Raw genomic sequence first — 25,715 nt, 5'->3', positions numbered from 1 at the left:
AGTCCAGGCTCTGGCCAATTAGTCACTCAGTCTCTTTGTACTCATACCATCAGATTATGGGTTACCTCTATTTAACATACGTGGTTTGGAAGAGGTGATAAATGAGAGAAAAAACACTTGCTGAATATGAGGGAGAGCCCTCTGCTAGGGAAGAAAAATACCTGTTACACGTGAAGCAGACTTTGACCGGTAAGGGAACAAGACCATTGTGATCTAACTCGTGCTGTGTTTTCTTAACGTTTTTCCCTGTGGTTTCCTCCTTTCTTCTCCTCTTGCTGGAACCTGGAAGAGAAATTGGTGGTGCTAAACGTTCTCTGGAGGCAGAGTTCCTAGTCTGGGGTATGGAAACAAGACTAAGTCAGAGGAACGGATCTCAGTAAAACCATGTGCCATGGCCTGGACACAGATCTCTTTCTGAGAGCCCTCCCTATCCCGGGCTGGTTCCCAGTGAGAAAAAGAATGAAAAAGGAGGAGAAGGGAGATGTAAGTCAGAACCATAATCACGAGTTCCTTGTTGTGTGACAGAAATACATCCTCAGTGTTTTGCAAACATCAAGTGGTCAGCAGCCTAGGTTAGATCCTGGCAAGTTAAGAAACACAAAGACCCAGGTCAAATGGTCAACAAATTCTGCGGAGGTGCCTGAGGAAAAGACTGTAATTTTACTTCATTTTAACAGAAAGCGGAAATGCTACGATTCTGTATGCACCCTACTGACCAGCAGGTTTCCTATGCCTGCCGATCTCACTTTCTATGGGAAGAAGAAAATAAGATTTAGATGCTTTTTGGTATCCAAGAGAAGTCATGACTTAATTAAAAAAAAATTTTTTTTTAAAAAGGGAATGGAGGACAATTTATAATATCCATCAAGACTGTAAGTACATAGTTGCATAGTTTTGACTCAGTAATTCTAATATTAGTAATTTATCCTCCATACACTCACTTGTATACAGTGATATATTTACAAAATTATTTGTTGAAACACCATTTGTTGTGAATCTGATGCTGGGAAGGATTGGGGGCAGGAGGAGAAGGGGACGACAGAGGATGAGATGGCTGGATGGCATCACTGACTTGATGGACGTGAGTCTGAGTGAACTCCGGGAGTTGGTGATGGACAGGGAAGCCTGGCGTGCTACGATTCATGGGGTCGCAAAGAGTCGGACACAACTGAGCGACTGAACTGAACTGAACGAAAGATTAGGAACAACCAGGATATCCATTAATAAGAAATTAGTTTATATAATGTGTTATTATGCAACCATTAAGAAAACTGAGGAGTGTCAACATTAATATGGAAAGATGTATGTAAGCATGCTATTTAAGGGGAAAATGATAAACATATCTGTATTGGCTTCTAAGAGATACATAAGAACCAAAGAGTGGTTATCTATGAGGGGAAGGAAGGTGGAAACTGGGCAACGGCAGACAGGGACAGGTGGGAAATGTTTTATTGAAATTCTTACATTTTTTGAGTTTTGAACTATGTGTATGTTTTCCACACCGCCCCTCGCCCCCACCTCCCTGCTTTAAAGTGATACTGGGAAGGGTGGAATTTAGAAAACTGAGTAAGCATATGAGCCTTCAAAGATCCTTCCACAAACCAAAACAGGAACTTGAGACAGTGGCTGCACGGACAGCGACCCCCAGGCTGCACAGCCTCCTGGGTGGACGGCAGCCTTGTGGAAGCCGGGCTGGGGGGATATGGCGGTCTGGCTGACCTGGCAGTGCAGTGGTGCACGTCAGCTCATTGGGCAGCTGGAACTGGGTGGGGTTCCGCTCCATGGCGGCAGCAATCAGCAGCTCAAAGGGCCGCCTCAGCTGGGGCTGCACGTAGTCTGGCTCTGCGGCCACTGGCTCCTCGTCCACATCAATGATGTCCTCGTCGACGTCATTCTGCTCAGAGGTGGGGGTCTCCGTGCTGGCGTTGGATGTGGGCGTGCCAGGTCGGCTGGCTCTCCTTTCCAGGATCCGGGCATGGGCAATGGCCTTGAGTTCAGTTTTGCTAGCTGATCTGTCCAACAAGTCAGTGTCACTGCTGGGGGATGTAGTCCGTTTGCCAGATTTGTCCACCAGTCCATTGACATGGCCCAGCTCCTTCTTCTGCTCTCGTTTCTGTGCAAGTGAACAGGCGGGCCCATCACATAGAGTATCACAAAACAGAAAGCGATGGATGCTACGAGTCCCGCAAGACCGCTTACCACAACCGTGAGGGTCTCTTAATATTACAGACTCACCCACCTGTGGACTTGGAACACTGGTCTGTGAAAGTTGACCAAACTATGGCTGAACTAAACTATAGCTGGCAAAACCACTGGGGCAGGGAATCATAAAGTACCAAAGTTAGAAACAAACCACATATCACATGATACACAGTGTCTCCACACAAGGTGGGGGTAAAGGGATTAAAAAGTTAAAGCAGTGAGAATAAACTTAGACTAAGTGAGGACAGTGAGAACAACTCAGGGAGTCCAGGACAGAGAACACTGCAGTTTGCCTTGGGAGTGTCCTGAAGGGTTGTTAAGAACTTTGCTCAAAATAAAGAAAAGTCTGTAAAAGCAGAGATAAAAAGTAAAACAGGCAAGCCGAGCTCCCTATCCAGGGATGTTGGGTGCTGGCTTGCAAGGCAACCACACTACAAGGTGGAAGGGTGGTGTGTGGAGCAGTGACCCAGCAGTCATGGTGTCCAAGAATGGTGGCTTCATGTCTCCAGTTTAACCAGAACTCTGAAAGTGACACTTTTTGAATGGAAAGGTGGGGACAGGGAAAAGACTAAGTGCACAGAGTAGGACTGAATGACTGCCAATACATTTCCTCCAAGGGTCCAAGCAGAGTGAAGGTTTAGCACTGGGGTCCAGCCAGGAGACCTGGGATCTTGTCCCAGTTCTGCCACTGATTCCTTATGACCTTAGGTGATTCCGGCTGGAGGGCAGGAATTCCTCTATGTGTAAAACCTTTCTCCTCCTCCTCTCAGGGATTTGGTTGTGACAAAGAGCTCTGGATACATGAAAGGGATGGCTCTGAGATGGGGGGAAGATCTAGCCTCCACTAGGAGTGGGACCTCCTAGTTCAGTGGGACCTGAACATGAGAGGTCGGTGAGGTCCCCAGGAGGCCATTTCAACCCCCTTCACTGTAACTAAGGGAGGCCAGAGGGCCGGAGAGGTGGTGGTGGTGCAAAAGGCAGACATGGCGTGGGCAGACACAGAGGTCCACTTGAGAGCAGGGAGTGGCATTTTGGGAAAACCACACTATGCAGAAAAAGGTATACTATAGTATAATCCCCCACAAGTGGTTCTGTTTAAATTGTTGAAGAAGTAATAGAGTTTGGAGTCAGAAAGTTTTGGGTTCAAAACTTGGTTCAGTCAATCCTTTTGAGTACTTGGTTAAGTTCTACACTTGTGAACCTCAGTTTCTTCCTTCTAAAAATGGAGACAATAGCACCTGCACTCCTATGGGCTGTATGGATTAATGAAACACGTGTAGAACAGCCAGCTATGATGAGCGCCCAAACAATGTTAGCTCCTCTTCTTCACCCCCTTTTCCTGGCTTTGTCTCTTCTGCCACAGTAGTTCCCAACCCTGTCCAGTTCAATTTCTTTGAGTGGCACGTTTCTGAATGGCCTCTTGGCTAACAGATGTTTCTAACTAGCCCCACTCTAATCTAGCTGGGGACACACAGGCAGAGATCCTGGGAACAGGACAAGCTGGAGGACACCTGCTTTGTGGACATCAAGAAAAATCAAACCACTGCTCTGGTAGGGTGGCTGACTTGGCCTTGGCTTACTTTTTAATAGGAACTCTATGCACACATTGAAAAAGTGTCCGCCTAATTGTTAACTTTCTTCTTAAAGGTTAAAAACTGTTACACACATAAACCACAATCTCTGAATCATCTCATCCTGTTTCTGCAACAAAGGAAGTCATCATTCATTGTGACATCATGTTGAGGGGCCAGGAAAAGATGTGATGTCACAACAAAGGACAGTTGCTTGGTGTGTGATTAGTGCGGGGGTAGGGCAGGGAATGGTTTACAATCCACACACAAATTCTAATCCACAGCCTGTAATTTGAGGATTGGGTCTCGCTATCTGGGTGGAAGCACACTTACTTCCTTTTCTGATAAGGGAGCATTTAGCTTTTGAACCCCACAGAAGTTCTCAACATAGAAAATTATGTTCTCAAAGCCAGTACTGAATTATCAAAGCTGAGGGAAGGGAAGCTGAAGAGAGGTTGGACAACCTGGGGTCCAAGTGGGTCAAAATATTCTCCACCCCCCACACCTGGCCAAGCCTCTGGAGACCAGTGACTTATTTGCCTCGAGGTGAGGGGAATCCTTTTTTATCAAGCTGCAGGGCCAGCCTTCTTCAGCCCCTTTCGCCATGGATACAGCTGCCACTATGTTCAGGCCAGTTATCAAGAGGTCTACAAGGAGATCAGACCACTCCTGTCACTAGTGAATGAACATGTCTCAGTAAATTAACACAGCTCTTCAGCCCATTTCAGCAGCCCATGTTTGGATTTTAGGCCTTACCGGATTCTAAACAGTATCATGGGGCGTGTGAGGGTGATTCAGGGGTGGAAGAGATAAGAAGAAGGGACGAAAATGCCTTCAGGACCAGGCCGCCTTAGCTCTCATTATCAGTGGTCTAGATCTGGCATTTGGAGCAAAGCCTTCCGAAAGCAGCATTCTTACCTTTCGGCGAACAGTGCACCGGTGACACATCCACTCCCCAGGAGGCAACATCTCTTCACTCAGTGGAGGGTTGCTGCGGGAAAGACAAGGGCAAGACTAAGTGACTAACCCACCACTGCAGCGGCGACAAGCCTAACTAGGTCTGACGCAAAGCCGCATGGTGCTCAACTTGTATTCTGCAGTTATACATCTCTTATCCTTCAAAATGTTTACTTGGCCCCATTTACAGTAACCTAAGGAGTGAGCGGGGACGACAGAGGATGAGATGGCTGGATGGCATCACTGACTCGATGGACGTGAGTCTGAGTGAACTCTGGGAGTTGGCGATGGACAGGGAGGCCTGGCGTGCTGCGATTCATAGGGTCACAAAGAGTCGGACACGACTGAGCAACTGAACTGAAGGAGTGAGCGTCCCTTCCCACATCTTAGAAAGAGATGTCAAACCCAGAGCTACGAACACTGGACTGACAGTGAAAGATATAATGAACTGGTCTGGAGTATTCAAGTCATTTCTAAACTCTGCACCATGCTAATAAAATCACGGGGAGAGAGGTTCTCCACAGCCTTTTCAAAGTTGGCCAGTGGAAGTCCACGATATTCCACCTGCTGTTCAAAGCTGTCTGTCACAGGGTCCTCTTCCATCTTCCCAGGCCCCTTTTGGGAACTTTCCCCCCTAGTTAAACTGAAGACTTGCTATTTCTTCCTCTAAAATTCTTCCCCCTGAAAGCTGCGCCTATCGCAACTCTATTCACCCTGTAGGGCCTGCCTCAATCAGCCTATAGTAGATGAAAGACAGCTACAAATTCTCTGCTACCCTTCCACCCAGAAGTAGTCCATTTCCTTCCTCTCGAATTGCCTTTTTCTGACCATGCCTCACAGCTTGCGGGATCCCAGTTCCCCAACTAGGGCAGGGATTGAACCCATGCCCTCAACAGTAAAGTGTGGAGTCCTAACCACTGGATCACTGAGGCATTCTCTCTTGTGACTTGTTCTGACCAACAGAATGCAGCAGAGGTGACAATGTAGGAACTTCCATGGCTGCGTCTGAAGAGCCCTGTAGATTCCATTTTTACACGCTTGGAATATTCCATCTCAGAGCCTTGCTCTCATGCTGAGAGGTCACACAGAGGAGACTTCAGGCACTCCAATCAGCTCCAAGTCAACAGCCAGCACCGACTATTGCTACATGACTGAGTCATCCTGGATCATGCCAACTCAGCTGAGCCTCCAAATAACCACAGTCCCAGATAACAACTGAACAGAAAAACCACCCAGCTGAGCCTAGTCAACATGCAGATTTGTGGGTGATAATAACTAGGGTCTGTTTTAAGCCACTGAGTTTTGGGGAAGTTTGTTACCAGTGATAGGTAACTGAGCACACAACTCCTCCATGTGCTCTTCCCAGACTACTAAAACGTCCTTCTTATGCCTTCCCTTGTATGACAATTCTCTTACTTCTTTTATCAGAGGAATCAAGACAAGGACTGGATCTCCTTCCCTCTTTGTATCTTTACAATAGAGAGGCTGCATAAACAGTAGTCACTCAGTAAGTCAATACTGAATCAAAATTATAGCTGTGGAGGGCTGGTCTTACCGATTCTCCAGATCACTGATTTCCATTAAGGTTTATAAGAATCATATGAAACTTTAGTAAATTCTTAGGAGGGTCACATTTATAATGTCTCTACAGCAGTGGACCCCAAAGTGTGGTCTCCAGACAAGCAGCATCAGCATCATCTGGGAACTTACTACAAATAAAAATTCTGTCCAAAAAGATACATGCTCCCCAATGTTCACAGCAGTGCTATCTACCATAACCAAGATATAGAAGCAAGCTAAATGTTCATCGACAGATGAATGTGTAAGGAAGATATGGTACACATATACAATGGAACATTACTCAGCCGTAAAAAGAGTGAACCACCACTTGCAGCTCAGTGAAGCAAGTCAGAGAAAGACAAATCATCATTTATCACTTACATGTGGAATCTAAAAAATGATACAAATAACTTACTTAGAAAAAATACTTGCAGACATAGAAAGCAAATTTTTGGTTACCATAGGAGATAGCAGTGGAGGAGGGTAGGGTGGGGGAAGGTAAATTAAGATTTGTGATTAACATACATACACTGCTAAATATAAAGTAGGTAAACAGCAAGGATCTACTGTATGGTGATGGGAACTATGCTCAGTATCCTGCAATACTCTATAATGAAAAAGAACCTCTGTGTGTGTATGTATGTATACCTGAATCACTTTGCATACACTTGAAACTCAACATTGTAAATTAACTATAATTCAATTAAAAAATTAAACACAAATTCTGAGCCCTCACTCCAGGCTTACTGAATTAGAAATTCTGAGACAGCCTCAGCGATGTGTGTTTAACCAGCTCTCCAGGTGATTCTGCTCAACACCCAAGTTTGAAAACTGCTATATAGAATAAGGTTACATTTATGCTTAAGAAATTCCTACATTTGGTTCCTGGAATTCACCAACTTGGAATGGTGTGGAGGACATTTTTTTTCATAATATATGAAAAATGCTAAAAACAAATTATTATATATATTTAGGCTATGGATATATAAGGACTCTTCCTTAAGTCCTAGGCCTTAATGCTAGGCTACTTTACCCTTTCTACCTAAATGGCACTTAGCTTGACAAATTTTCCTAGCTCCTGCTTTGTCAACACATCCCCAGAGCCCTAGGCACACGTGTCAGGATGTCCAGCAAGCCCTCACAGCTCACTGCTTCCTATTCAGTCTCCCTGGTGGAATCTCAGGAGGATCCTTGGCAGGAAGCAGAAAGCAGGAGGCACGCTGGCCTACTGGGACAGGCCTGCACGCCCTAGAGGACCACACACGACTGTCACCGGTAAAGTCTCCCCTAGTTCTCTCCAGTATATTCCTCACAGGCCATATCCAAACTAATGAAATGCATGTGTGTAATCTGCAAAGGCCTACAGACTCTGCTATGCTTCAGCAGCTGTCATATTAAAATTAACCCTGAAAGAGCTGTCATTTCTGATTCTGTTTTTCATCATTTCTTTTCATCTGCCCACTGGCTTCGTGTTTTGTATCAAGATAACCTATACCAAACATGTAGCAGGGAAGGGTGAGGCAAGGTGGCAGTGGCTTAGATGTTTTTACCAAGATGTGAATGCCCCCCCGGCTGCTCTTCCTGCCTTTCTCAATCTATGTCTAACCCTGCTGGCAAAATAATTCTGCCACAATTCTGATCATGTCAGTCTCCTAATTAAAAGCCCTTCCATATCGCCCTCACCCCAAAAGGATAAAGTTCAAGCTCCTCAGTACTGCAGGCCAGGAATCTGCCCCTTCCCCAGCTCTATTAGTCTGGTGGCTCCCTACACAGTCCACACTGTTTCTCAACCCTGTGTCTCTGCTCATGCCAGAGCTGCTACCCACAACCACAAAAGCTGAGCCTCCCTCCAGTCCTTCATCTGGTGAGCTCCTCATCTTCTGGAGCTCAAGTCAGGCATCATCACCAGGAAGTCTCCTCTGACAGCCCGCGATCCTCTATGGCACTTCTGGGCCACACTATACACTGAACTCTCAAGGACCCGAATCCTGCTCTCTGCCTCATTTACCTTTGTATTTCCATACTCTGCATAATGCCTGGCACACAGCAGGTACACAATAAGGCTTTAAAGAACAGGGGAGCACAAAATGAATGGGCTTCTAAGAGTGAATGTAACTGCCCCCTGGCCGAAGTCATGAGATGAGGCAATGTGGTTGACTTATTTTGGTGGTTAAATTACACGTGAAATTACTTATGTTTTCTGTCACAAAATAAGAAGATAGCAGAATCAAAGTCCATACCTGCAAGCCTAAACTTCATACAGAAACACCCTACTTAAATCCTCTTTAAACAATTTATCTTTCTTAACACAGGGGTAAAATGCTTAAAATCCATACTAAGCAGCTCTCAAAAGTAGCTCCTGGCTGGCTTCTAAAGGATCACTTTTAGAGATATCATGCTTAAGAACATTTCTCAGAATCCTAGATTATGGTCATGGGCTCCTCTTGTCTGCCCTGAAGTGTGGGATGAGGGCTGCAAGTTCAGGGAGTCGTGCAGGAAAGTCAGAGTGTTGTCTCCAGGATGAACACAGACATTTTAAAAAGTGAGGCCTTGCTGCTTTCTTAGAGGCAGAATATGCATCTTGAAATAAATTTGAAAATATGGTATCTCGAGAGAAGGCAGTAATTTCTGAGAAGGGATGAATAGGGAAGGAAGTTCTATGTTTCTCGAAAATGACCATCAGAGTCGTGGCTGGAAAACAGGAATCACCCACCAAGCTTTCTCATGATGATGATTCTTTCCTCTTTGCTTTGAGCAATTCCTTTCAAGCTATTTGGAAGGCAGTTTTTATAAAAAGCTTTTTTTTTTTTGGGCCATGCCACATGGCATGTAGGATCTTTAGCTCCCTGACCGGGGATCGAATCTGCGCCCTCTGCACTGGAAATGTGGAGTCTTAACCACTGGACAGCCAGGGAAGTCCTTAGAAGGCAGTTTTTCAACTCAGACATCTACACAAAGATTCATGAAATGGGTCAACAAAAGACAGGCTGCCATTGGAGTAGGGTAAGCCTTTGACTGCGTGGATCACAATAAACTGTGGAAAATTCTGAAAGAGATGGGAATACCAGACCACCTGACCTGTCTCTTGAGAAACCTATATGCAGGTCAGGAAGCAACTTAGAACTGGACATGGAACAACAGACTGGTTCTAAATAGGAAAAGGAGTACGTTAAGGCTGTATATTGTCACCCTGCTTATTTAACTTATATGTAGACTACATCATGAGAAACGCTGGGCTGGAAGAAGCACAAGCTGGAATCAAGACTGCCGGGAGAAATATCAATAACCTCAGATATGCAGATGACACCACCCTTATGGCAGAAAGTGAAGAGGAACTCAAAAGCCTCTTGATGAAAGTGAAAGTGGAGAGTGAGAAAGTTGGCTTAAAGCTCAACATTCAGAAAACGAAGATCATGGCATCTGGTCCCATCACTTCATGGCAAATAGATGGGGAAACAGTGGAAACAGTGTAAGACTTTATTTTTTTGGCCTCCAAAATCACTGCGGATGGTGACTGCAGCCATGAAATTAAAAGATGCTTACTCCTTGGAAGGAAAGTTATGACCAACCTAGATAGCATATTCAAAAGCAGAGACATTACTTTGCCAACAAAGGTCCACCTAGTCAAGGCCATGGTTTTTCCAGTGGTCATGTATGGATGTGAGAGTTGGACTGTGAAGAAAGCTGAGCGCCAAAGAAATGATGCTTTTGAACTGTGTTGTTGGAGAAGACTCTTGAGAGTCCCTTGGACTGCAAGGAGATCCAACCAGTCCATCCTAAAGGAGGTCAGCCCTGGGATTTCTTTGGAAGGAATGATGCTAAAGCTGAAACTCCAGTACTTTGGCCACCTCATGTGAAGAGTTGACTCATTGGAAAAGACTCTGATGCTGGGAGGGATTGGGGGCAGGAGGAGAAGGGGACGACAGAGGATGAGATGGCTAGATGGCATCACCGACTCGATGGACGTGAGTTTGAGTGAACTCCGGGAGTTGGTGATGGACAGGGAGGCCTGGCGTGCTGCGATTCATGGGGTTGCAAACAGTTGGACACGACTGAGCGACTGAACTGAACTGAACTGAATGAGCTTAGAAACTAGTTCTGAAGATGCTGTTCTGCAAGCAGACTGGTTTTGCTCTGTATCAGAAACACTGCCAACAGAGAAAGGATTCCAGGGAGAAAGGAGATTCTGCAGCCTCGGGGTTGCTCACACACACATCCTGAGGACTCCCCTGCCTCATCCACCCATCTTAAAGCTGCTTCCCTCATTAGAACAGTGTTCTCACAAGTTAAGCATGCAACTTCAAAACAATTATATGCATGCCAAAGTCTTTAAATCATAATATGCCTGTCAAGAAGAACATGGTTCCATCCCAGCTCCCTCTCAATCCTGTATATCAATGAAGACAGGGTGATGAAGGCCATCCTCTACAGAAGAATATGATTAAAAGTTAAAGTCAGGATGCTGAAATTATCAAAGTTTCTGCTGCTCAGCAGTAAAAACCATAAAAACACTACCGTCAGCCAGTGCCGCTTGTAAAGACATCAATGTGCTTCCTCATCACTACGCTTAGAAACAGCAGAGTGATAATCTCATTTTACATCTACTGTATTACGGTTCACAAAGTGTTTTCACAGATGTTCTTATTTGATTTTCACCATCAAACTGTGAAAATTCTTACTCCCATCATACAGGTATCTCCAAAGTCATTTATCTAAAGCTATGGAGTCAGAAAGCAGCAGAATGAGAACCAAAATCAGCTTCCTGGTTCTTCCAAATCTTGAGCCCAATCTGTTTTTAAAGAACCTTTGCGAGTTCTCTTATTTCTGGGGAACACAATGGAATATCCATCACGGTAACTTCCTCAACCATAAGGTCAAGCATTTCCCTCTCCATTAGTCTTCATTTACTGAGTTTCCACTGCTTCCTAACCAATGCCACCCTGGAGGTACCATGCTGTAGGAAGGACACAAAGCAAACCAGTTATGACCTACCCCGTCAAGAAGCTCAGCCTCTAGGCAGAGAAGACCAGAGTCATTCATCTACTCAAGTATTACTGGACACTATGCTTCCCAGGCAGTGCAGTGATAAAGAATCCACCTGCCAATGCAGGAGATGCAAGAGACACATGTTCCATCCCTGGGTCGGGAAGATCCCCTGGAGGAGGAAATGACAACCCACTCTGGTATTCTTGCCTGGAAAATTCCATGGACAGAGGAGCCTGGTGGGCTACATACAGTTCACGGGGCCACAAAGAGTTGGACATGACTGAACTCTCTCACATCCACCCACACCTCCCCCTCCCACGTTATGCTAAGCAATGTACTAAGTGGCAAGATTTCAGAAACGGTCCTTGCTCTCAGGGATCACAGTCGAGAGGCAATGTGAAAAGAACAATCAACTACAAACTGGCATATAGACCTATGTAAGACTCAACTATTCATGGATCCCAGACAACCCAGAGCCTCAGAAGTTTGGTCTTTTGGTACCTGAAGGTGACAGTGGCCCTTCCCTGATTCTTTCTATATCTCAACAACTGCTATTCAGCAAATGGTAATTAAGCCAGTGATCTTCTAGAGATGATGAAGTTAAGGATCTTGAGGTGTTCATGAGAAGACTATTTTTTTATGTTTTGGCCATGCCCGGAATCATGTGGGATCTTAGTTTCCTGACCAGGGATCGAACTCATGCCCCCTGAGATAGTAGCACAGAGTCTTAACCACTGGACTGCCTGGGAAGTCCCGAGACTATAGTCTTAGAAGAAGAAGGTATATTTCGGTATTGCGACAACCTACCTGATAAAGGAAGGTTCTGGGAGTGGAGACATTTCCCTGGGAACAGACACTGAAGTCCACCAAGCATACAGTGGTCCACCAACCACGTTTAGGTTCCTTCTGAGAACTAAGTCCTGGGAAGAAAGGTGAGCCCTAGAAAAGTCGTGTTCTGTACTTGAGCTGGCTTGTCTTGGAAAACTGGCAGCTCTTTAGACAACAGGCCAAGGATCTTTATTTTATTTTCTGGCTTCAAAGAATATGCCCCACAGTGCTAGAAGACAGGCACCTTCTCCCCAGGACAGAAGGGTGTCCTGGGAGCGTGGCGCTCTTACAGAATATCTTCCCATCTTCACAGCTATGGATGCTTCCTTCCAGATCGTTTGTTTAAAAGCAATTACTGGCCAGAGAGTGACTGTTCACCGCTCCTCAACTTGCTATTTATTTTAACCACTACCTGATCTTGAAGACATTGTAAACTATAAAATACTTCATAGCAATGGAGCTCTCAATCTTCAGAAAGTGTACAACTGAAGGATATGCATCTCACAGAGTAGCTCTCTGTGAGGCCTGAGAGGGCCTATAAACTGTTAACAGTAACATCTACACACAAACCAATTAAAAAGCTGGTCAAAGGGGCTTCCCTGGCAGTCCAGTGGTTAAGAATCTGCCATGCAATGCAGGGGACACCAGTTTGATCCCTGGTCTGGGAAAAGTAAGCCTGTGTGGACAACTACTGAAGCCCACGTGCCTGGAGCCCGGGCTCTGCAACAAGAAAAGCTACCACAGTGAGAAGCCTGTGCACTGCAACTAGAGGAAGTCCATGCGCAACAACGAAGACCCAACACAGCCAAAAATTTAAAAAAAAAAAAAAAGCTTGTCAAAGACATTAATTATTTCAAGCAAACACTCCTAAACCTCTGCTGCAGGACTCTAACATCTGAACTCCCACCAACAAATCAAATGATGTGCCGCTGTTGCTGAAGAGGGTGTCTAGATTGGTCTATTGAGAAAACCACAGACATACACCCCTCAGCTAACTGTAATGCCTGCGCTGGGTCAAAGATTCAAAGTCCAGAGCCAGATGATCCCAACTTACAGCTAAAGGATGGAAGAAGCCCGGTTTTAATTTAGAATGTCTCTTTCATTCACTAATGAGGCAGCAGCTCACCACTGCAGGTGGAAGATGTTGGTAGTTGTCATGGTTCTTGGCTCTCTAATTAAGAGGATCTATTTCAAGTCATATACCAGTGCGGTTGATCCCAGTCTAACCTCACTCCTCTCCTTCGCCTATTAATACATGTGAACCTGCCCAACATTAACATTTACTTCAGATTTAGTCGCTACCAGCGGGACCTGTTGCTCCATAGCTCTGCGCTAATTATCCATCCAGCACAAGCAGTTTTTCAATATAGAACTGGAAGGGAGAGGGGGAGGGGATCGAGAGAACAAAGGGAGGAGGGGAGAGGTGAAGGGAGACAAGGAAGCAGAAAGACTGCCTTTTTATTTCAGAGATCTCTTTTTTCGCATCACAACATGCAGATAAAAATGGTATAGGGCTCTGGACTTTTTTTTTTTTTAATATGCTGTTTCTGATGTATGGCTTGCAAATGTCCATTCAGCTAAGTGACACTGACATTTTAAAACTTGAACCAAAGGCAGTCGGAGAGACATGAAAATATCACCTAACCAAATTAAAAGCTTTGGTGTATGTCTTAAGACAAAAGGAAGCAGGTGGATGAAGAAATACTTAAAAAAGAACACACTCCATTTTCTCTCCCTGGACTGTCAAAATATTCTATGTAATACACACAGGAACACTGTTCGAACAGCCTTTCTGTACACAATACACCAACAGCCTTCCACTCGGTTCTCTTCTAAAAGAGGTCAGTCAAATGAACTGGTTAGGGTCCCTCCTGTCAGAACCCATCATTCTCCAAGAATCAGAAGCTCTCCAGCCCCACAAATGGTCATTTCAGTTGAAATAAAATATCAGACTAAGAAAGATTTCACTGCCTGCAGCCCCCTTCCCCATCATCTATGTCCCCTCCCCTTTTTGGGGTGGTGGTGGTGGGGGGGGTGTTCAGCCAGCAAACAATAGCACTGAGCGGTTCTGATTTTTAATTTCACAGTTCACGGGTCTCATCCATCCACGTGAGGTCCACTACCAGATAAAAATCCTGCATTTATATTTAACAGCATTGTGCAAGACCGACTGCTGAAGACAATACATGCTCAGAACAGGCCTCTTCTCTCTGACTGGCCCTGCTGCTCTTGGCCAGCTCAGGAAATGTGTCGGTACTAGTCAAAACGGGATCGCTGACAGGACCATAGCCGTGTCTCAGCCTCCCAGCAGCCATCTTGATCTACAAAGGCATCTACCCGCATAAGAAACAAGCCTTTCATAAACTGAAATCAGTTTCTGTCCTGGAAAAGCTAAGAGGTGACGGTTCAAGTTTAATTTAAAAATATCTGTTTAAATTAAAAGCTGTATTAATCATTTCTCAATTTACTGGTCTGTGTTTTGAAGGAACAAAACTTAATGAAATTTAAATGTCAGAAGAAATAGTAAGCGTCCCCTTGACACTTGTGTGGGCATTAGCTTTTCCCTTCACGGATGGCCTACCTTTCAAAGGCAGGAAAGATGGTCACACTGAAGGATACTGAAGAGATGAAAGTGAAGAGAAAGTTCATGGGGTCCCTGAACCTTCTTTCTTTCTCTCCTTTATCCCAGCTACTGACTCAAATACAGCTAATGCCACGAAGTACATAAAAAGTACACGCACTGCTGGTTTTTCATGCAGAGCCTCAGTGGCTGTGTTAACAAGGAGGCCAGTGCAGTGCCAGGCCACTACAAATGCCCCATTGAGAAACTTAGCTAGTTGCGTCACTTCCACAGGCATATAATCCTTTCAAAGTAGCTGACTGTGCCCCCCAATTTTATTGCCTTCTATGTAGAGCTTCATTGGCCGTCCTCCCAGTGAAGGACACCTGGAGAAGAGGATTACAAGTAGTGCAGGGCAAGGAGGAGGCGGGGAAGACCACCGGCACTTATACCAGGGGTTCGCCTCTGCTAACTTCTCTACCAGCCGAGCCCGGTGCCACAGGACCTGATCTATCACTGGCGTGGCTGTTCTTGCGATCCTGGCTTCTCCACAATGGAAAATGAGCTGGCTGCAAACATTTTAAAAATGGGCTTCATTCATTCACCTAATGATGGATGCTGGAGTCCACTTGTTTTAGAAAAGAGTCGATATTCTGGCCTCAACAGTCACTTTTTAATGGTCTCAGGGAACATTCCATGGGAAAGTAGAACAATTTTAACTGTGTATTCCATAAAAGTCTCCGAGGTATGGAAAACAAAGACTAAAAGTCTCCGAGGTACTGGGTACTGTTTTGTGGTCAAATTTCAGTGGACGGCCAAGAGTAAGGAAATAGCCAGGCCACACTCTCCTTGTGAACACAGCTCAGGGAATCTGGAACAGTTCACATCTTACAAATACTGGGCCTAAAATTCTATAAAGGTTGGGAAAATGAAAACCAGTGTAACACCTTAGATGTAGGAGACCAACTATTTGAATCCAGCTAAATGTGGAGAGCAGGTTTCTACCCGTGGCCCAGCTGCTCTTCCCCAAGAAGGATTTCTGCTTCATTTACTCTCCTCTGACAGGGTCTTCTTTAAAAAAAAAAAAGGGAAGGAGGAGGCATAAAGCTACCATTTGGGCCAAAACAGCACAGGACTTATTCCCCTCGTCTTTGACTCTGCCGCTCGCCCCTCCCCCAAGTTCACTTAGAAACCTCAGAGCTCCCCGCCCTGCCCTGCTGAAGTAATCTCCTGGGCATGCTGTCAGACTGTGCTGTCGTGGTTTGATGCCACAGCTAAGTGCTGACTTGGGCTTCTGAAGCCTTCCAGTTATACCCCTGGTGACCTATTTAGGAGCTAAACACACTTGTCAGAGACAGCGCCATGATTCTTCCTTTCTGCCCACTGTTCTCTCACATGGTCCCCCACCAAAGAACAATCACCCTAAAGGCCTGAAAGTGTGCACACAAATGGTAAGACTTGGGGAAAGCCTGCATGCAGCAAGCATACAGGCCCTGGACAGGAGTTCTTTCCTGTGACTTAAATAACCAGCAGACATTTTTCTTACTTCAGTGCCACAAACTGCAGCTCAAAGTCAAAGATGTCTGATATCATGGAGTCAGGTGTCAGAATTACCTTGAGTTAGATGACTAAGTGTCATCTCTGCCAGGCAAAACTGAGAGGACTACCAAGGAGGAATAAAGCAAGACACAGATAATAGAGCAAAACAATGTCAATATCAGCATCAATAAAGGTCAAAATTAGTGACAGAATTCTCCCTACATTTAAGATGGTCTTTCATAAAAATGGTAAGCAAGGTCAAGCAAAGTTAAATATGGCCAACCCAGGCACAGAACTATGGAATATTACAGGCTCAGACACATTTAATGAGATTCACGTAGTAAAATTTTCACAATGTATTTTGACCAATAACAGTTGATTGTTCATGGAGAAAGTTCACCGTAGAGTTTCTCCCTAGTGTTTCCAGAGCTTCGTTAAAACCAGGAATCAGAACTCTTGACAGTTAGTGAACATGGGAATTAAAAAGCTTCCAGCTCATCGCACGAGCCCATGGCTGGTAGAAAGAACAGGAGTAGCTCCACACTGTCCAAATTTGTAATGCAGAGACTTCTCTAAACTCACTCAAAGTTCCATGCATTTCATTGGCTTTTCTGCTCTGTTCTTTGCACAAATGCAGACAGGGGAACAAATACCCAGCATCCTTCTGAGGATCACAGCTGGATAAAAGCCTGTAAAATCATTGGTGCTGCCTGGAATTTAACCTTGCTAGCAATTCTGAGGTACCCCCACTCCTGCCTGGCCTGGAGGTACAGTGATGTCTTTGGCCTATGGATAAATTCAAATCCCACAGAATCCTCTCCTGTTTTGTGCTGTGCTGTGTTCAGACGTGTCCAACTCTTTGCGACCCCATGGACTGTAGCCCGCGAGGCTCCTCTGTCCATGGGACTTCCCAGGCGAGAATACTGGAGTGGGTTGCCATTTTCTTCTCTAGCCGATCTTCCCCACCCAGGGATCAAACCTCCATCTCTTGCATCTCCTGCACTGGCAGGCGGATTCTTTACCACTGAGCCACCTGGGAAGGCCCCTCTCCTGCTCACTTGAGTTTACTTCAAAAAGAGCCTTATACAAGCCCAAAGCACTGAGAGAGACCAACGTTAGGTTCAGGCGTTGACACACTCTACCCTGTAACTAAGGCTTTTGTCCTTTCAAGACCAGGAAACATTTCCTGGGAGATACCCTGGATAATTTGTCAGAAAACAGGGGAAGGGCAAGGATTAAACACCCAAGCTACTAATACATAGGAAAGCAAACGTAATTAGGGAGAAAGGAACGGTCACCGTGTTTATGTTAACAAAGGTACCATCCGCTTCGAAGAACCCAGACATCATTTCTGTTACCCAACCAGTGTTTATCTTTGCACGTCTTTCATTTGTGACACCACTAAGTATTATGCAACAGTGAGCAGAGGAGATGGGTCAGTCTCTGGCTTTTAACTAGTTTAGTGAGCACTGAGTATAGGATTGCAAAAGGAAAAGGAGTGTAGTTCTTTGAAAGAGTGAGTCAACTTTTTCATTACTTAGAAAATGTCATCAATCTGCAAGGTATACCTGGAATTTGCTTATTGTGAATTCAACAAGAGCTGTGTGTAATGGCCAAGCCCCTTTTCGCTGATGGGTCAAATCAACGATTTCTCCTTTTATCAGTGGTCCAATACACCTCTCAGTGTCTTTTGCCTCCCATACAAAACTTCATCTTTAGAAAAAAGAACAAAAAAGACTAAAAAAAAAAAAAAAAAAAAAAAGACTTCATCTTTATTCTTATTTGTTGAGATTAGATTTAGAAAAAAATTAAGGCTTAAAGGATGAGGAATTTGATATCTGGAAATGGCAGGCAGAAAAAGGAGTCACCTTCTTATTCTTCTTAACTGTTCTTGAGTCATGGGAAAAGCAGTCAGCTAGTGACCTGTGCATGCGGCCTGGGCACAGTGACAAATCTGCAACACCAAAGTGCCTTTTTGAAATTTGGTCTAGGACTTGCACTGAATACAATGTCCTCCTCTTGCAGGAAATTGGCAGAGGGACAGCTGTACTCCTGTCCTGTCTCCTGGGAGGCTAGCATTATGCAGAGGTGCTCTCAGAAATGTCACTCATTGAATGGCAATGCAGCTGGCCCATGCTGTACTCCCTAGGGGTTTTAAGTCAAAGAAAGAGCAGTGGAGGAGGGAAGACAAACTTTTTCCCCCCTGCTCTAATTACTTAAAACTCTGGCACTTTAAAACTAGAATGCATTTCCAGGAGCCTGTGCGGCATTATCATAGTAAATGCCATCATAACCTCACCAGAATTTTCTACCAGGTTGGCCTGCTTAGCTACACACCCAAGGAATTGCTGTTTATGTGCTGGGGGTGGGACACGAAAGCCCAGAGATGGATTTTAAAACTCTTACCCAGAACCCAAAACAAACAACAATCAACTTCATCTATTTACTATTGTGCTAGCAACTTATAGAAGAAAAAATATACCCGTTTCTGTTAAGAAGCAGGACACCTGCATATCTAGGGTACCAAAACAAAAAAACAAAAAAAACCCTCCTGGTTTCTTTTATAACCTACATAAAACCTTCAAGCAAATAGTCTCTTTGTGCTGTCTCCCTATTTAGTGCTATCTGGGGTTAGATACAAAGATACATATAAACAGGTGAGGAGTTCACTGCAATGTTCGAACAAACTTTTTGTTCTTGTTAACTGGGATCAAAAAGCTCACTAATTCATCTACAGTTATGTCCACCCCAAGGCTGTTACCTATCAAACTGAGGTGATTAAAATCTTCCTCCTTAAACCAGGGCCCTCCATGTATGAGAAGTGCCTGTACACAGAAATTTTCTATTGTGGCTGGTGGGAGACAGGTGGTGGATTTTTTTTTATACATCCTCCATGGTAACTTCTAGCTTTACTTTTTTGTTAAGAGTAGTCACCCAGAAAAGCTGAAATAGCAGCACACCAAATCATTATAAGGTTCCCTCTACTGAGACACATCATTCTGAGTTCATGAAGAAAAATCCTTTACTTACTGTCTCAACATAGACAACATAGGCAAAGACATTAAAGTGTGCTTAAATCTACCATCTTTTACTAGGTAAGAGTAAAAATTAAAAAATAAGAAGATAGAGGGAGTGAAAAGACAACCCATAGAATGGGAGAAAATACTCGCAAGTCATGTATCTGACAAAGGACTTGTATCTAGAACATGTAAGAACTCTTACAACTCAATAATAAAAATACAAATAACCCAATTAATATCAAAGGATCTGAATAGACATTTTTCCAAGAAAATATACAAATGATCAAGAAGCACACGAAAAGATGTTCAATATCGTCAGCCATCAGGCAAATGCAAATCAAAACCACAGTGAGAGAGCATGTCATACCCATAAGATGGCTTTAATCAAGAAGACAAGTAATAGCTAGCACTGAAAAGGACGTAAGGAAACTGGAGTGCTCACACAGTGCTGATGGCAATGCAAAATGATGCAGCCCCTGGGGAAAATAGTCTGCCAGTTCCTCACAGGTTAAACGTAAGAGTTACCATATGACCTAGAGATTTTACTCCTGGGTATATACCTACGAGAAATGAAAACAGATGTCCATGCGAACGCTTGCACTCAAGTATCTACAGCATGATTATTCACAACAGCAAAAAGAAGAAATAACTCAAATATCCATCGACTGATGAATGGACTTAAAAAATATGGTGTGTGTGTGTGTATATATATAAAATATGGTAGTCATACATAGAACCGTTTTCAACCATAAAAAAGAATGAAGTACTCACAAATCTTAGAAGGATGAACCCCGAAAACTTACTGAGCCGTTCTGAGTACCACTTTACTTCTATTCAAGAACTTAATAAAAAACAGTGTTTCATGCAACACATAGTAGTGACTATTTGAATTCCTTTTCAGCTCAAATTAAATAATTTATTTGCCTTTATGATCTGGCTTTTAAAAAATTCTCTTGGAAACACACTTGATTAAGAATTTTAAAAAGACCAAGATGAATCTCACCTCCAAGATTAAAATGAAGGCAGTACCTAACTATGACTTCTACACATTTAAACACGTTAAAAAACAAATAAACAAACATAAAAACCCCAATACCACATAACTCATTTACAAAGGCCTCAAACAGTCCTAACATATTAATGGAGCCCATCTGTAAAGTACTTTGAGGGCCTTAAAGAACAGCAGGAGATTGACATTTTGTGAGTAAACAACTCATCCCAAGTATTATCCTTATATTTTTAAACAGTGTTTATATGTTATCTTCAAACTATAGCACTCATTTCATTAGAATTGGCCCTTGAGCCCCACGTTAAGTTTACAAAACCTTTGGTAAAAATAAATAAAATAAATCTAAAAAAACAGTAAAGTTCACAAAGCATGCACACTGAAATTGAGTTAAAGTTAAATGGTAGTGGAACCTCAATGTCTGAGTGGATCATTTAAAAACAATACTACACATCCAGATTCCAACAAAACACAGCAAATGCAAAAATAAATAAACATAAAATCAAATTAGAGTTGTTTTTTAAAGAAATCTTTTAGCGGCTCTGCACAGCATGTGGGATTAGTTCCCCCACCAGGGATTGAACCACATCCCCTGCAGGGGAAGCAATACTAAGCACTGGATCTCCAGGGATGTCCCAGGTCTGTTTACTGTTGAATCGTTTTACTATGAGGGGGCAGAAGGGAAGGAGTTCAGATGCTGTCATCCCCAGTTCTTCAGTGCCAGGCTTCTGAGCACTCAGAATGTCAGAAACAAAAGATTTGTAAGATAACAGTAAAATAAATCTATTTTAATTCACCACTTGCTTGATACTATTCTAACGACAACAAAAGCAGAAAAATCAGCCCCTTAGAAGTTCGAACAGTATACAGGTTTTCTACAAGGCAGTTTTCTACTGTGTGTGAAACCTTTCTTGTTATGACTCACTGAAAATTAAATATGCAAAACTCCAAGCTGAGCTTAGTTTTGCCTGTGCAGAGACCTTTTTACTCTCATTCTTCGAAAACCTCGTTTTGGATCTTGCTGCCAACACCAGAGAGAGGAAAGCCGGCCAACAATTCCAAATATAACATGCGGAGGCAAATGCTACAGAAATCTGTCTGACGGGAAGCAACCATGCTGAGGTCTGCGAGGGAGATGCACTTCTCAACCAGACCGTTCTGGTCCCTCAGACTGTCTGCAGCAAAATGCAATCAGAAGGAACTATTTAGGTTCCAGTCAGCCTCACTATACTCCCTTTGCTCCTGAGAACAATCCCATCCATCTCAAACAGAAAGATGGGTCAGCTGCAACTAGAGCTCTGCCAGTTTTCTAATTTTTTTTTTAAAGGCTAATTTTTAGGGACCAGTCCATGGAGATCAGTATTTTCAGAAAGCTCAACAATTACGATAAAGGTCAGGTTCACTAGGGAACACTTGAAAACATCTCTTCCTAGTTCTCTACAGGCAAATTTAGTAACCCTTACCACCACTCTGAATAACTGATAAACCAGTTAAACTTGGATAAAATGGATTACCCTATTACTTAAACAAATATGAAGACATCAGCCCCTCAAGTTCAATTCTTCAGTGAGTCCAGGATTCTGAGCACAGGACAATCCATTCCCTCACCCAGAAGGTTATCAGAGAAAACCCAGAAACAGGGCTCCCGGTCTAATCCGGAAGAAAGGTTCCTCATACAGAGCACTGGCCTCTGAGAAAAGACAAGACAATTAAAACAGCTTATTGGAGCAGTCAATTCCTCCAGTAGGTTATCTTAGAAAAATCCCCTGTGATTATGTCCATGTCACTAAGTCCAACAGGTAAAGTTTGCTTAAAATCACTTCTGGAGCCTTTTACTAGATCCTGTTCACTGTGAGACAAGCTGGTCAGGCACACCAGAGACTGAAATTGGACTTGTCTCCCAGAGCTTGGAATGGAGACCCACAGCAGCACTGCGATTATGACCTACAGAGTTTGCAAAACTATCTTCACTTTTGTACAGTGTCCAAGAGGAAAATCATCATTACAGTAATATGCTTATGTAAATAATCCAGTCTTAGCCAGTTAAAAAGGGAAGCAAGAGAGAACAGACACACCTCCTAACCTCACTCTCACATGACACAAATAAGTGATAATGGGCCAAATTACCGAGCACACTCAGGAATCAAAATTCTCTGACACTATTAACTGCTTGACCTAACTACCCAGGTTGAAACGGTTAAAGAAATACTTCTGGGCTAGAAAGAGCCTGGGGTAGGAAGCAGTAAAGTGGGATAAACCTCACTTGAAAGAAGGCTTCCTGCCTTTGTACCAAAATCTACAATGTTTTGTGATTTTTGTAACTACTGAGATACATCAATGTTACATTCAGTACTGGCATCTTCAAAGAGGGAACTGGAGATGTGAAACAAGGGCTGTCTCATTTACTAGGATTCTCAAATCTCTGATTACCAGTTTCCATTCATGGTCTAAAAAAAAAAGTAGTCAATGAAATGCACAGTCTGAATCTCAAAAAGACAGAAGGAAAAGCACCTCCCTCTCTCCTACCAGCTAAAGTAGAACTGTTAATTGTTACAACTTGACAAGACTTGGACTCATCTAGTGCAAAGATCCAGGAGTTAAGTTTTAGACTTTAAAAGCCCAATCTCAGGCAAAACAGCACACTTTCCCCCTGCCTGAGGTTTTTAATAAACAATTTCAGCTTGATTAAACAACTGATAATAAAGAGCCTACAAAAGTCTCACTCAGTATGGGAATCACCCTTCTTGGTTAACATTCACTTCATTCTAGAGGTAAAATATTAACCCATGTTTTAAATCAAGGAGTCTACAATTCACTCTTAGTATGTATCGAACACAATCACGAAACAAACAAAAGCAACAGGGAATAACTGGTAAGCAACACAATGCCACTCAGTACAAATCTCTTCTGTGCTCAACAACAGCACAGGAAATGTGACAGGAGATGGCTTACACCTTATAGGAAGCAAAGGCTAAAAACCACAGACCCTTCCTGCTGGCCTTAGTCACTAAGCAATAAAAATTTTAAAGCCATCAGCAAAGCTCCCCCAGGATAATCATTTTTGTCTCTGCAACATTACAAGCCAAGATGGGGTGCTCTCCTGGGCAAAGGAATTTCGGGAATGGTAATGGGAGCTTCCTACAAAACTTCTGACCACAGACTTAATTAGCCCAGTATCAGTCATCTGTCTAATAAGTGTTCCCAAACCTGCAATTAGTACAAATACACAATAGGCACTATTTCACCAACCTAGGGGCGGAATGTGAATAGAACTGTATAGAGAGCTTAAGGAAAACCTCACTTTATGGTTTTGTTTTGTTTTTTAAAGAGAAGGCTAAAAATGGCAATATCAAAACTGGTGGGAACAAATGCAACAGCCCCTCTCTTTCCCGCTCTCTCTGGCCCAGCCATCTCCTCTCGCAAACATCTGCCTCAGTCAACTGTTGCTGAACAGAACAAGAGCCATCCGAACAAGATGTGATCGGGGTCCCGGCGCAGATGTGGGATTTTTGAGGAAGGCCGAGGTGATTTCTCCTGGCAGGAGCTGGAGTTTACACTCTTCTTGGTCGGATTGTTCTGGGCTGAGCTGCTGAGGAAGATCAAGCAGCGGGCGACTAAACCCGGTCCCTCCCTCCCTCTTCGATCTCTCCCCTCCCCTTGCGTTCAGTAAGTGGGGGTAAGAAAAAGCGCCCGGCTTTCCAGCTCTCCGCTCCTTAAAAATGCCCTCGCGGAGCAGTGAAATCGGCGCCCAAGGGCAATTTTAATTGTCTAACCCGGCTCGATTTCCTAAGAGGCGGCAGCGCCGGGAGGGGAGGGAAGAGGCAGGCAGCTCCGACAGGCAACAGGGGCAAGCGGCGGGAGAGAAAGGGAACCCCAGCGGCAAGACCCCAGCTCCGGCCCCCGACGGGCTTCCGCCGAAAGGACTCCGAGGTTACCCCCACCGTTCCCCGGGAGACGTCTGCAAATCATATATGCAGCCAAAATGGCGCTGAGAATAAAAATATAATTTAAAGGCGGGTCGCCATATTGTAAACAGAGAAGCAGAGCAAAGGCGGACTCAGAGACACCCTCCATGATTTCTTCCACGACCGCGAGCGCCCAGGTGCCGGGTCCCTCAGGCCTGGACCAGGGCAGCTCCGGCGGCCGAGGGCTCCGCGCACCCACCCGAGGACAGCCCATCCCGGCAGGAGCCCGAGGGCGGCGGGCAGGCGCGCGGGCGGCGAGCGGCGCAGGGCCCGGAGCTCCTCCCCTTCCTCCCCCGCCACCGCCGGCCGTGCCCCGCCGGCTCCGTCCCGGCTCCCCAGCGACTTCCAATCCCAGATGGGGCTCTCCGCACTCCTCCCCACCCCCACCTCGGGGTCCGGACCTACGGCTGCTCCTCCCCCTCAAACGGCCGGATCCGGGCCGCACCTGGGGGCAGGGAGGCGCTCGCCCCAGCGGCTGCAGAGAGCTAGCGGCTGCAAGCGCCCGTTATCTCGGCCAGCAGGGGTAGGCCGGGTGAAGGAATGTGCCGGGAAGGGTCCGCCAAGGGGCTCCGGAGGGGGTCCCCCAGACCTTACCAGCACTGGAGATGGAAGGCGGCCGGGCAGTGGTCACAGCACAGGAGGTCCCCACCTTCTTTGCAGCTATCGCAGCTGTCGTGGTTGGTGGCCCTGCCGCTTCTCCGGGGCTCCTTCTCAGGCTTCCGACTCCGCTTTTCGGCCTCGTCCGTCTTAGGGGGAGCCAGCAGAGCCTGGATTTGCTGCACACACATACAAATGGCGTGTGTGCACACTCGGAGCTCCCGGGCGGTCCGTCGCCCCCCCGGCGCAGCATCTCCGTCACCCACCCCTCTCCCCCCTTTTGTCCTTCTTCCTCCCATCCAGGCTGCTCCCAGAACCTCTTAGCCCCCGGAACCAGGGGGAGCCCACCCTAACCGCGTTCCTGCCGCACAACGAGCACCGCTTCTTCCAAATGGGGAGGATCAGAGTAGGGGGATGGGGAGAGGGTGCGCGGTTCCCTTCTCGCCACTTCCTTGTATGGACAGTGGGGGACTCCAAAGCCAGGCTCGGGAAGGGCCTGAAGCCCGGTACCCGGACGTGCTGGGGGAAGCACAAAGGGGCCGACAAGAAGGGGGTGGGGAGGCCCGCCGGTGCAAAGAGATGGAGTGGGCTGGCGCTTCGGGAGAGCGAATCGAGGGCGGCGGGTAGGTGAAACTGCTGCAAACGTCCTCGGCGGCTGAGCTCAGGCCCCCGAGTTGCAAAGATGGGAGGGAGAGTCTCGGTGAGGAAGAGCCCCCCTCCCCCGGCCCTCTTGCGCTGCGAGCTCAGGGCCGGCTTTGTGGGGCGGAGGGCGGAGGATCCCTCCCGGCGCTGGGGGAAGGGGATGAGGTGGGCCACTCTTACCTCCATCAGCCCCCCCGACGTGTCCAAGTCGTACACGATCGTCTTGGTCTCCATTTTCTCCCACATTCATCCACCTCCCGGGCTGGGCGCTCTCTGCTCCGG

General features: G+C 45.3%; 1 protein-coding gene across 2 annotated transcripts in view; it reads right to left on the bottom strand.

The window, feature by feature from the left end:
* PHF12 (PHD finger protein 12) overlaps positions 1-25,715 on the bottom strand; it is a 39,685-nt gene extending 13,970 nt beyond the window's left edge. The window contains exons 1-5 of one of the 2 annotated variants that reach the window (XM_010861391.1): positions 25,614-25,715; positions 24,789-24,970; positions 4,692-4,764; positions 1,720-2,113; positions 162-282 (exon numbers count right to left, since the gene is read on the bottom strand). In XM_010861391.1, the coding sequence (XP_010859693.1) occupies positions 162-282; positions 1,720-2,113; positions 4,692-4,764; positions 24,789-24,970; positions 25,614-25,679 (836 nt within the window). In that variant the 5' untranslated portion in view covers positions 25,680-25,715. The other variant, XM_010861392.1, reaches the window with a different exon arrangement.

Source organism: Bison bison, unplaced genomic scaffold (assembly GCF_000754665.1).
Source record: "Bison bison bison isolate TAMUID 2011002044 unplaced genomic scaffold, Bison_UMD1.0 scf7180017864472, whole genome shotgun sequence".
Classification (NCBI taxonomy): Eukaryota; Metazoa; Chordata; class Mammalia; order Artiodactyla; family Bovidae; genus Bison; species Bison bison.
The sequence above is the reverse complement of the archived record's forward strand: the minus strand, read 5'-3'. Positions and strand labels throughout refer to the sequence as shown.